Genomic DNA, 12786 nt, shown 5'->3' with positions numbered 1-12786 from the left:
TAAGCCTGGTAAGGAATGCCTGTGGACTTCTTTTTCTGGACACCGTGGGAGATTGTTCCATAAGGTATTTCAGCAAAGACTCAGCAGCTCAGATTTATGCTTATCGACATTCTTCTCTGATGGCATATGTTTATGGCTTCTGTCATCGTGTGGTATGTGCTTTAATTTCTTAAGGTCATAAATACTTCTCTGTACATACTAGGAACTAGTGTTGTATTTTTACAATAAAGGTGATCATGCTACTTGATATCTACTTGAGATGTTATTTTTCTTTACCTCTGGTGAAAATCTTTATTGAATGGCTGGTTTTCTTCTTTATACGCTTAAAAAAGTCTTGGTGTTCTTTCACCTGGGCCATTTTAAATTGTTCTTACTTTTTCTTAGCTGACTTCTTGTTGGGAACTTGGCCAGAGGCTATTCTGATGGAGTCACTCCCTCCATCCCCAGCAGGACCCCACTCTGCCCTCCAGCCCCATATTTAAATCGTTCTGTTTTCCAGTTCTCAGAACCCCTCGCGTCCAATGGCAAAGTGGCTCTTCAGCGCAGTTCCAAATTTCTAAGAGAAGGCAACAACCTCAGCAGAAAGCATCAAGGTCAGTTTGTGGCTTGATGAGCAGAGTGCATGTGAGCACATCTCGGGGCATCCTCTAAGAATGCCCTCCTTTCCTGGAGTGACCTGAAGTGTCACATTTCTTTGTCACATTAACATATCAATTTCCTACCTTATAAACTTCATACAGTTTCAGATTTTATTATGGTGAAACCTCTTACTTTATTGTGCAGTCAGCTCTATCTTTAACCACTTTGGTACCAGCGTCGACTATACTCGACAGCCACAGAGGAACGCAGGCAGCGACTGTAGCTGACAGCTGTGATATGACTTTTCTAATTTTTCATTTATCAGAACAAAATTGTGAACATTTAAAAATAACGTAATGAAAACGTATATGTATATGTTACTTATTCTGATTTACATGACAAGTAAAGCTGCCTGTAAAGTAAAACAAGCTTTCAGTGCTTTCAAGCTTTCCTCATCACACAAGAGCAAAACGGAGTCATCGTCAATGCACAGCACACACTGTCATGCGGACTGTGCGTGCCAGCTGTGGGCAAGGTTTCGTGGCCGGTGAGCACCGTACCGAAGTGGTTAAGCCTTCCTAGTGACCCAATTCTCCACTCAAGGTCTTGGCTTGGAGCTTTCACTGTTCTTCCTAGTGTTAGTTGAATTCTGTTTGATTGCATTGCGCCCCATTTGTCTCTCATTTTTTCACAGTTTTTGGAAGAGATACATGTTTGCAATTGCTTTTACCTTTCTCACAGGACTAATATGTTAAACTCATTTTTAATAATTATTGAATTAAATAATAATTGACTTATCAATTTTTCAAAAACTCCCTATGCAGTTCAGTTTGTCCCAAGAGTTTCAAGAAGCAATGACTTGCGTGTATAAGAGCTGTCATCCAGTAAGCATAACACAAAATGGCAGCAGCTTCTGTTGCGTAAGAGAAACTACATAGGCCTACAGTTTTTCATAACAAATAGTCTGCTTTTCACCTTAATATATGCTAATGTATCAAAGAATCCAAGATTTATCTATAGGAGTGAATAGTGGACCATACACAAAGCTCATACCTTTTTCAGGCCACTTCCAAGCCTAGTAGTAGGTCCTTCCACAGCTGTCTGAACCAAGGGCTTAGGTATATACATACATATTTTGTTTGTTTCTCTGTGAGTGACACAATTAATGTATCTTGTCATCGCACAGTATAGAAAATGCATAATGCTTGATTGTAAAACATTGAACACAAACTCTAGCATCAGTGTTGATGGGCCTTCAAAATAAAAACTGTGGTTTCAGTTTACACAACTACAGGTACTTCATAGTCATGAAATTATGAACTTTTTGGCAATTAAAATTTTATATTTTTACCATGTGTTCAAAGTCCAAATGTGACTGTGTATTATGAACAGAAATTTTAAAACTGAAAGCTTTGATCAAACTTGAGGACGAGGTTGATTTGAGTCCCAATTTGGCAGCCAGAAGGGAACAGAAAGGGACAGAGGATTGGCGAGGATGAAGGGGAAGACACTGAGGGAGCCTCCCAGGTAGGAGCCCACCTTTGGGAATTCACAGCCCAGAAGAGAAAGGTGGCCAAGATTCAGGTGTGACTAGGAAGCCAGTGAGTCTGATTAACATTGAGTGCCTTAAACACAGTTCTTCATTTTTGAACTCAAAATTAGACATGAAATTTAAGAAGAAATATTAGTAAGAAAGAGCAGCAAACAAAGTAGTAAAAATGATCAAGCAAGCTAAAAACACACTCTTAATTTCCACGATGGATGGTGCAAAGTCTTGCTGGAAAAACTTTTAATATTGGGATTCTCTGTAGGATGCTGTCAATTCTGTAGATGGTTCAGGAGTGACAAGGAAAGCTATTGCCTAGGCAGCCTTCCTGTAGGCTAACCTAAAAGGGAACATCCCCCCCCCCCCCCCCCGCCTCCTCTTTAAATAGGTATTGCATTGGAACTGAGAAGATTGAGAAATACGACAAACAGATTTCAAGAGAGTGCTGATAAAATTACCAGGCAGACCAATGAATCACTCTTGATACTTAGAGCAATTCCGGAAGGTAAGTCGAAAGGAGTTTCTTGATTTAATTAATGTCTTCTCTTGTAAGAGCATCATACAGGAGCATGAGGAAGTCCTGCCCAAAGGTAGTGAGTTCTCTCACTTGATTGTTCACAGTCAGTTACAGATTGAACTCCTTCTTCTACTTTCTCCCCTCCTCACTACTGCACTTGACTAGTCTTAAAAAAAAATAAAAACAAGAGTCCCAGCTGAAAAATGAGAACAAGACTGATCAAGTTTTTATTTGCAAAGGAGTATGATTGGAAAGTGAAGATCACTGGTGCTTTTTTTTAAATAACCTGATAACACTTACATTGAAATACTAGAATTATACCCTTAAAAACAGAAACTTTGTATAACCATCTTAACTGCTTACTTTTTTTTTTTATTAGACTATTTGAAGTAAATTTATTGTAAATTTAGAAGTTAAATCAGGATGGTTGGTGCATGGATGTTTATTATATTAGGTTCTTGAGTTCTTTATGTTAGAAATATTTCACAATGAAAAGATCTTGATCTTAGGCATTATGCCTTATTCCAAACATTACCTGTTGCCTATCTTCTGTAACATGATACCGGTTCTCTCCTATTTTTGTGAATCCAGCTCCAAGCGACTTATCCTGCTCTGTACATGCTTGGTACAAATTAGAAATCCCATCAATTAAAAAAAAAATAGTTTGAATATGTTGAATAGAACCGCTCACTTTTGAAATGAGCTTGACACATTGCTTAGATAAAAGAAGGGGGGCATGCCAAGTAAGGAAGCTACATTGTTGCTCTTTACCTGCCTTCAGGGAAAATGCCAGGTTCATTATAAATACGGTAAGTGCAAGAATGCCAACTTGGTCACCTTCCTTCATGAGACAATAAAACACTCTAAAATAGGCCCCCAATCACTTTAATATTGATGGTTTGAAAAGGCAGTACTCATTACAATTTTAGCGAGGATAATTTTTTAAATGTAATACAAATGAAATGTGCTGGAGTGCATTATTTATATCACCTCAGACTTCTGTGTTCTTCATAAGCATTCTTTGGAAGTCTCACAAGGTGCTGCTGCTGCCTGCTCCAAGGTCCTGCCTGCAAAGTTCCACTGCAAGCCTGACAGGCCCCGGAGGCAGCTGGGCGTGGGTGCCCCAGCCTTACTTCTTACTTTCAATCAGTGGAGCATTTTCTCATCTGGAAGTTACCTTTTTCTTTCCTTTTTTTTTTTAAAGATAATATGATATATTTTAATTAAACATTTAATAACTTTTCATTTGGAGGTAATTTCAAACTCACAGAAAAGTTGCAAGAAGAGTAAAAAAGCCACTGGTATACTCTTTATCCAGCTTCTTCTGCTGTTAGTGTTTTGCGATGTTTTGCCCCATTTGTGATTAAACAATTTAAAAATTAATAATAGTGCCTTAAAAAAAATCCTTACCCAGATTTTCTAGTATAACTGAATTCCAATTTACCTTGAGTGGGTATTTGGTCTTTGATCTGCTGTTATTTCTAGCAGCCAGTTAAATACCTATTCCTCTAGCCTAAGAGGTTTTCTTCTTAACTGCAGATTTTAAGTTCCGAAGCTTTCACATCCAGATATGAATTGATGTGGAGAATGTGTTTAATGATGGTGAGAAGGGAGTGATAAAAAGAACCCAAATAAAGAAGTTTAGCTTATTAACATATAAGATACTGAGCACACGGTGATTAGCCATATGTTTGTGATCTCATTAGGCATTGAAATCATATGCCAAGAAATTGTTATAAAAAAATATTTAATTTGTCCCTAAAAGGGTGTTGACCCAAAATAAGTGACTGAAGCAAAAATCTCAACCAATGGAGGTTTATTCAGGCAAAGTTAAGGACACACCTGGGAAAAACACAAAAACACAAACCACAGACAGACCTGTGGCTATTTTTCCAAAGAGGAATTTGGAATTTTCAGTATTTAAAGGGGAGTAGAGCATTAAACAAGAGGCAGACTGGAGCTGTAGTGAGACAAAATGGTTAGATTTTTGTGAGACCCAGGAAAATGCACTTTTTACATAAGGTAGGAGAATGTTAGAAGAGAAAAAGGGATTGATGGAAGCATCAATTATATAGATGTCTCTGGGTAGGTGGAAGAATGTCTGATCCTGTCTTGTCTCTGGCCTGCGCCTGTGCAGGTAACTTTGTAATTCAGTATTAGTGTGGAATCAAACAGACTTTAGGTTTAGGAGCTGTAGGTAGCCTGTGACCCTAAAGTTACAATTTGCATGACCTTGCTTATGGGACTCCAGCAAGGCACTTCCTTAATGCATGAACTGTGGGGACAGTTCTTCATAGGTGCCTGAGGCCTTTAGCTTCCCTTTTGCATAAGGAATTGGGGAGGTTTTTATTTTCTTTTTACAAGGGAGTAATAGAGCATATTATATACAGCCTTAATATTTCCATTAGAAAGAAGAAGCTCTGTAAGCCACTGCCCAAAAGGAAAAAAAGAAAAAAAAAAAAATCTCAGTTTGTGTTCAATAGTCAGTCAAATTACATCTGTTGCTGCTTTATTTTTTTCTCTGTGTATAATCTGCAGAGTGCATATTTGCACATACATTTATTTCAGGTGTGGGAGGCAAAGGCACCAGAACTAAGGAGCTGGCCGAGTCTGCAAATCAGAGTGCAGCGGGCACGCTGAGGGCCGTGGTGGAACTGAGCCAGAAGCTGCTGAACACGTCGACCGGCCTGGCCAGGGTCAACGCCACGTTGCAGGAGACCAACGAGCTCCTGCACGACTCCACTATGGCCAGTACGTCTGAGCCCTTCCATGCAGTCTTGCAAGTCTGTGTCGTGCAGATCTGGAGCTTGCTAAACACGCAATGATGCCTTGCTCACAATATTTCTAAAAAGGAAAAATGTGCTAAGGTCTGGATTAGCACGTAGAAAGAAAGAGAAGGGCCCGGGGAATGCATGCTATCGGTGCATTTTTCATGTATTTACCAAAATTTCACGGATTTATTGGGATATTCTGTTTTATCCAGTGCATTAGTAATTAATTCTCTTGTTTTGGCTCCTCTCCAACTTTCTTTCCACTCCTTGTCTTCTACATTCATTAGCTCTGTTAGCTGGAAGAAAAGTTAAAGATATGGAAACACAAGCCAACCTTTTATTTGATCGGTTGAAGCCTTTGAAGATGTTAGAAGAGAACCTGAGCAGAAACCTATCAGAAATTAAACTGCTGATCAGCCAGGCCCGGAAACAAGCGGCTTCTGTGAGTTGGGGTCCCATGACTCGCGGCACCACTCAGTGCTCCCCTAGCCTGCGCTCGTGGTCATACTGGGTCTCAGAATTCCCGTAGACATGGCTCTTAGTCACACTAGGCCCCCTGGACTTTGACAGAACGAGATCCCAATAATCCCAGGTTCCTCATAGCCTTGTCTCGGTATGTTTAAAGCCAGTAACTAGCCTCATTTTCTTTGGGTTCTGCTTTTATTAAACATGTTTCAAAATGTTATTAGCAAAGAGATCTCCGTGTCTTTATGGCGATTTATTGTCATAGCCTAGATTTATAACTATTAGCCTAGATGATGCGGGACCCATTAAGTCTCAGTGTTACCATCTCTCTGTTTCATCGGTTGCTATGGTGTTATTTCTTCACTTTACCGACTTAGTTTAATGATCCAAGTACTTTTCAGAATGTTTGTGCATTGTGGGCCTCGTCCTTGAGGAGTCCGAGAAAATAGTTTGTATACACCCAAATGCTGCACAAATTCAGGTCACCAGATGCATAAACCACGGGCTTCTGGAGAAGTTCAAACTTGAGAAAAGGTTTTATAATGACCTATGGCACACGGCGCTGGCTGTGCTCTGAAGGAGAGGGGTTTCGGGCTTCTGTTCCCCCAAGTGTCCTCACTGTTGGCAAGGGAACGTAGGTTTCCACGAGCCCTGGCTTCCCTCTGCTTCAGTTACAGTGGCTAAATAAATGCCAGCCCGAGGGATGGCTCTGAATGCTGTGGCTAATACAAACTCAGAGTCTTTAAGATTAACGTAAGATATATATGCAAATAATTACTCATCAAAGAAATATGTAGCAAGTGCAATAATTGCTCTATAGGTATTTGCTGAGTGAATAAATATGTTACCTCTTCATTTATTTGCCAAGTGATTGTCAAATATATCTTACTTGTTCAGGTGGAAAGATCCCAAGATGATAAGATCCTTGTCTTTTAAGAATTAAATCTCGTGAGCAAGACAAGATGTAAAATGCCCTGTTAAAAACTAAGGCTGATTTTCCCATATTTAAACACTTACCAAATAAAATCATCCTCATCACCATCTGATCTCTCACTGTACGGAGCACAAAGCACTGTGTGTTAGCAAGAGAGGAAGGCTGCCTCACTGTGGAAACTCATTACGGAGTGGCACCTCTGAGCCGCTGGTGTGTCACTAAATAATTGGGACACTTTCCTTTTACTTCTACAGATTAAAGTCGCCGTGTCTGCAGACAGAGATTGCATCCGGGCCTACCAGCCTCAGATCTCTTCTACTAACTATAACACCTTAACACTCAACGTTAAGACGCGGGAACCCGACAACCTTCTTTTCTACCTCGGCAGCAGCACCAGCGTAAGTTGCGGGCCTGCGGAAAGCAGCCGTGAGTCCTCTGTGAACTTAATCAGTTTTCTGAATTGATACTTACTTGGTTTAAAAAAATAGGGCCTTGGTGAAATCCCTAATTCTAGTCAGAGGGACTAACCTTTGCCAAAAATGATAGTATTAGGATTAAAAATAAACGAACTACAAATTTGAATGCCTGCGAGGAGGAAAGTGACATTTCTGAACAATGCTCCCCACTGCCATCTTAACTGTGAGCCGCGGGGATAGGACTTTGTGGGAGGCCCCCGTGACCCCTGAGGGAACTGAGCATCGCCATTGCCAAGCTTCACCCAGGTTCTTCCTGCCAACAAGATTCCAGCGGTTCCCAGAGGGCGAGTTCCCTATGGAAGACCATGGATCCCTTGGCTGTGCCAGTGGGACGGGTCAGAACCCTTGGGTGTGCAGGGCAGAAAACGTTAACAAGCACATGTGGTATCTGAAATGTGTTCTTAGGAGACAAGATGCAAAGCACGTGCGAGTCCGTGACGTAGGATTTCACGGCTCCTGTCTTGCTGCGTATTTCATAGCTGTTTCTTGCCCTCTGAGACCGGCAAGACACACAGCCCGATGCTTCCCTCACGCTCCCTGCAGACTGTGGGCGACCCAGTGAGTTTTCCTGGCGAACCCTGTGGGAGGCCTTGAGCTGGGCCATGCCAGGCCCAGGCACGGAGGCACTAATGTCCCAGTGCCCCAGCTCCAGGGAGGGGAACATTTAACACAGAAAAAGAATAGTTTTGTGGCTTTTGATTTTTTTTTAAGCATAGAGAAAACACTGTAAGAACTTGATCTTTAAAGTGCTTGTGCAAACAGTCCGGTGTGTAAACTCACCCCCACTCATCCCCGCACCCCAGTCTGATTTCCTCGCAGTGGAGATGCGGCGAGGGAGGGTGGCCTTCCTCTGGGACCTGGGCTCCGGGTCAGCACGGCTGGAGTTTCCAGACTTCCCCATCGATGACAACAGATGGCACAGCATCCACGCAACCAGGTACGAAACAAAGTCCTCTCAGAGAGTCTCTCTTGTACAAGCTTCTTTTATAAGTAATTCCATGCTTGTAACATCATATAATAGGCTTTGAAACTTTTGGAAAGTCAGATTAAAATTAAAGAATACTTGGTTTAGATCAACTATAGAAGTAAGGGCTTGTTGCAAATGGCAGAATTTCTTTTCTTCAGGCTGAATAGTATTCCATTGTGCATATAATCCACATTTTCTTTATCTATTCACTCATTGATGGTTAAGCATTCCACCTTGTGTTCAAAACTCACGACATCATTTTGTACCCCACAAATATATGCAACTATAATTTGTTAATGTATAATAAAAAATTAATTAAAAATATTTTTAGAAAAGAAATAAAGGTTTGCTTTTTTTTCTTATTACAGAAAAAATAAACTTTGTTACCAAAATCAACAATCAAAAGAAGAAAAAGAATGAAAAGTCTAGGTTACCTTTAGAATGTCTAATATGTCTAAAAGTTTATATTACCTTTAGAAAGTTCACGTGTAAAGAAGCTGACCTTGTGAAATGTTTATTCCCCAATAAAGAGGAGTCAAATGTAGCATGGTAGAAATTCTGTGTGGCCGGCAGTGGTATGCAAGTAGAAGAGGGTAGAAGATAGGAGACAAGTGGGGGATGCATTTTATTAAAATTCAGACACATAGCAAAATTCTTCCTTTTAAAGTCCCTCTCCAGAGGTGACCACTTTTCAGCATCTTTAAGTATACATTTTCTTTTCACTTTTCTGTAATAGTGTGGTGTGTTGTTGGGATTTTCTTTTCCTTATTATTTACAAAGTGTGGTGATGTTGAAGGGAGTAAACTATCTTCAAATACAGTTCAACGCATATGAGCTGTTTTAAGCATGGACATGATGAAATGTCTGTTTCAGAAGAACCACTCTGCAGGATTTGGGGGAGTCATCCAGGGTGGGGCAGATAAGCCTGAAATCAGAGAGAGCAGTAGGGGGCGCTGTTGCAGGGCTCCGGGATGAGCAGATGGCGGCTGTGGATGAAACACAGGGGAAATATGTGCACTGATATGAAACTATGGAAGTTCCTTTTACAATTCTTTGTGACCCTTAGATTTGGAAATATCGGTTCATTGAGTGTAAAGGAAATGAGCTCAAATCAAAAGCCACTGGCAAAAACAAGTAAATCCCCTGGAACAGCCAATGTTCTGGATATAAATAATTCAACACTCATGTTCATTGGAGGACTTGGAGGGCAAATCAAGGTAACATAACACTCTGAACGTTCATCTGAACAGGATTGGCTGACTTTACCTGTCTATAAAATCAATATGTTTGAATTGTTGAGTAGATCCCAGGCAGATGGATATTTTTCTGCTTCTATTGTTTTGTTTCATGGCAGCTCGCCTGCAGAGCAGGGCTAGTTGTGGAGAAGCCAATGGCTTATTTTGCTGTTTGTGTTTCTTCTCCAATGATAAAACAGTAAAGTCAACATTCCATATTAATTTCTGTAAAGTTCCTTTATGCTAACTCTAGTGGCTAATACTAATCAGTGTTTAGCAAAAGAGCCCATCGTATTTATTTTATTATACCTGTTATCCTCTCACCTGTATTAAACACAATTGAGTTCCTTGGACCTGGTTTAATGTTCTGGGCCCTGACAACCGACCACATTCCCTGGGTCTCTGTCTCCTCATGTGTAAAAGAGGCTTTTCTCCAGGAACCCTAGTCACTGAGATAATCTTTAAGGTCTTGTCTAGTTCTCACTCATTCTGGAATTCCACTCCATAACTGGAAGGAGAAATCCAGTGATTATAAACTGGCCAGTTTTCTGAATGTTGTGCTCTCAAGATTTGGATCTGTTAGATTTGAGCTCCCGGGAAGGAGTTTTGTGCACTTAGAGAATTTTTTCTCCCTTCGCCAACTGTATGTGGGTTATGTCTGTTTGTTTCCTTACATTAGAAATCTCCTGCCGTGAAGGTTACTCATTTTAAAGGCTGCATGGGAGAGGCTTTCTTAAATGGAAAATCGATCGGCCTGTGGAACTACCTCGAAAGGGAGGGCAAATGTCATGGCTGCTTCGGAAGGTGAGAGGTCCCCACAGTTTAACTCGTGGCGTGTCATTCTGTTAACATCTAAGGACTGCCAGAAGAACTTACATGCACATCAGGATAGATAGAATTTGGGATATTGGTCATCTTGTCACAAAGGATACGAAATAGATTATTTACTGATAGAAGCACAGGTATCATTTTTAACCCTTTAAAAAGAAGTATTCTTTTTGCTGGGTCTTGCATGCTTTGGATGTGTACTGTATGCTGTGATTGTGGATCTTAAACTCTAAAAGCTTCAGACATTTTCTCAAACAACTTTCTGTCTAAAACAGCCACGATTAAATCTTGGGGAAATCACTGTACAGTTTTATTTGAAAAATACCTCCAAGAATGAGATGTATGTGTGTGTGTGTGTGTATGTGTGTGTGTACAGTCAATTTTTATAAATAAGTACTTTCCTATTACTAACCAAGTTCTATCATTCTAGAAATAAAATGAATTTGAAAATGGAGAACAATTAACATCTTTTTGCATATGTTGATATAATAGAAAGCATTTAATAACTTAGTGTCACCAAACTCAACACCAGCCCCATTGTTTTATAATGAAATAACCACAACCCCTTAAGTACATAAGAAGTTCTTTCTAGCATTGTAATAATTAAAACAATAAATTATCTCTTGCCATGAGAGAAATGTAACATCTGATATAATTTTTCTCATCTAATGGGCTGCTCTGTCCAGATAGATATCTGTAATTAACAGCAAACTCAACAAGATCTGTTAAAAGCAGCACGAGTTGCAGAGTTACACATAGAAATTCACGGTGAGGTTTCATTTTGTCATTACCAGGTCTGTCTGCTCACAGACTTGTAGCTTGGGATTCTGTAGTTTCAGCTTTCCATTTGCTACCTGCCCCACCCTTAGCTTACTTAAAAAGTCATGATCAGAAGCTAGGTTGTCACAGACTTTGGTACTACAAAGACTATTGGATTTGGAAGTCTGAGTTTCTCAGGCTCCTGACCAGGTCTCTCAGTGACTTTGGGTGATAAGTCTCTTCACCCAAAAGGTTTAGTTTCTTTTTCCAGAAAAGGAAAACAATAATCATTCTTGTCTTATCTCCATGTTTCACTCTCAAGCCCTATGATGTTACAGAAAATTAGTTTTGAAACATAATTTTGATGTGTTCCAGATGAATTACTCTGTAAATGAATGGTGAGTCAAGTGGGCCTTTCCCTTTTTGTGGGGGAGAAGACCAGGAAACGTGTTTATTTGAAGACTATCCTGGCTGTACTGTATAACTCTGTTGTAAGCCATATGTCCATCCCAAAATGTGATACAGGTCTATAAACTCACCTTGCAGATATGTGAGGATATCAATGATTTTTTTTTGTTGTTAATGATCCTTCTGGTATATGGGCACGTATTTGTTTTTTGTGTGACTCTAGTTTATCTGATGTATTGGTTAAAAACAGCAGAGGGTGATAAATGCCAATATAAAAGTTATTATGAAGGCACTGGAATTAAGAAAGGACAGTTACATGAAAGGAAATTAGAACAAACAAATCTAGTTGGTAAGTAGAAGTATTTAAGCAGCTATCCTCCTGTGGAAAAATTTCTTCTTAATGGAACGAACACTGCCTACATTAATTTTCTTTTCTTACAAAGCAGCTGGGCTGAGTCTCATGGCAAGCGTATTTTTAATTACTATGATTTACTTGTTATCAGATTATGGAAATATTATGATAGCTCTGCCACGAATGTTGTGGGGAAGAAATCGGTAAATGTGTTGTTGGTTCTCTTTACCCTCTTAAAAACGGATTGCGTTTCATCTCTTCTGCTTTGCAGCTCCCAGAATGAAGACGCTTCCTTCCACTTTGACGGGAGTGGCTACTCTGTCGTGGAGAAGACACTTCGGGCCACTGTGACTCAGATAATAATGCTCTTCAGCACATTTTCACCGAATGGGCTTCTTCTCTACCTGGCTTCAAATGGCACAGTAAGAGTCTTTGTGGGGCACTAAGCCATACTGTATACACACATTTTGATTGCTATGAGGTTATTTTTGTTTAATGAAGATTTTCTAATTAACATATGTATGCCACATAATTTTTATGAACATATATTAATACTAATAATAGGTATGTATGTCATACAGTTTCCCCATTTTACATTATTTATTTATTATATTAATACAAATTCATTGTAGAACCTTTGAGAAATATAGAAGAGCACCGTAGAAACTAGTCTTCTAGTCATTATAGACACAAATTAAACATTCGTTATTAAACTTTGAGCTCAAATAATATATTTTGTTCTGTGTTCACTGCAACCACAGTGATCGCATTGGAATTCCGTCCACAGGAATTTCAGGTTCCTATTTTTCCTCTCATGTGCTGGTAATTTCTGTCTCTCAAGCTTATAGTTTTATTTTTTAGGAGTGGCCATTTTTCAGTCTATATGAAGAAGATACAAAGAGATTCCACTTTTCTTACTGAATTGTAGATTTTGGTAACAATGAATAGC

The 12786-nt window shown here is 39.7% G+C and overlaps 1 protein-coding gene across 1 annotated transcript in view; it reads left to right on the top strand.

The window, feature by feature from the left end:
- LAMA1 (laminin subunit alpha 1) overlaps window positions 1-12786 on the top strand; it is a 91065-nt gene that overhangs the window by 57716 nt on the left and 20563 nt on the right. The window contains exons 37-45 of the mRNA XM_075993670.1: window positions 500-593; window positions 2514-2630; window positions 5211-5393; window positions 5701-5855; window positions 7067-7210; window positions 8092-8225; window positions 9322-9472; window positions 10170-10294; window positions 12109-12259. Coding sequence (XP_075849785.1) covers window positions 500-593; window positions 2514-2630; window positions 5211-5393; window positions 5701-5855; window positions 7067-7210; window positions 8092-8225; window positions 9322-9472; window positions 10170-10294; window positions 12109-12259 — 1254 coding nt within the window. The remainder of the gene's footprint in view (window positions 1-499; window positions 594-2513; window positions 2631-5210; window positions 5394-5700; window positions 5856-7066; window positions 7211-8091; window positions 8226-9321; window positions 9473-10169; window positions 10295-12108; window positions 12260-12786) is intronic.

This window comes from Microcebus murinus, chromosome 17 (genome assembly GCF_040939455.1).
Source record: "Microcebus murinus isolate Inina chromosome 17, M.murinus_Inina_mat1.0, whole genome shotgun sequence".
Classification (NCBI taxonomy): Eukaryota; Metazoa; Chordata; class Mammalia; order Primates; family Cheirogaleidae; genus Microcebus; species Microcebus murinus.
The sequence above is the reverse complement of the archived record's forward strand: the minus strand, read 5'-3'. Positions and strand labels throughout refer to the sequence as shown.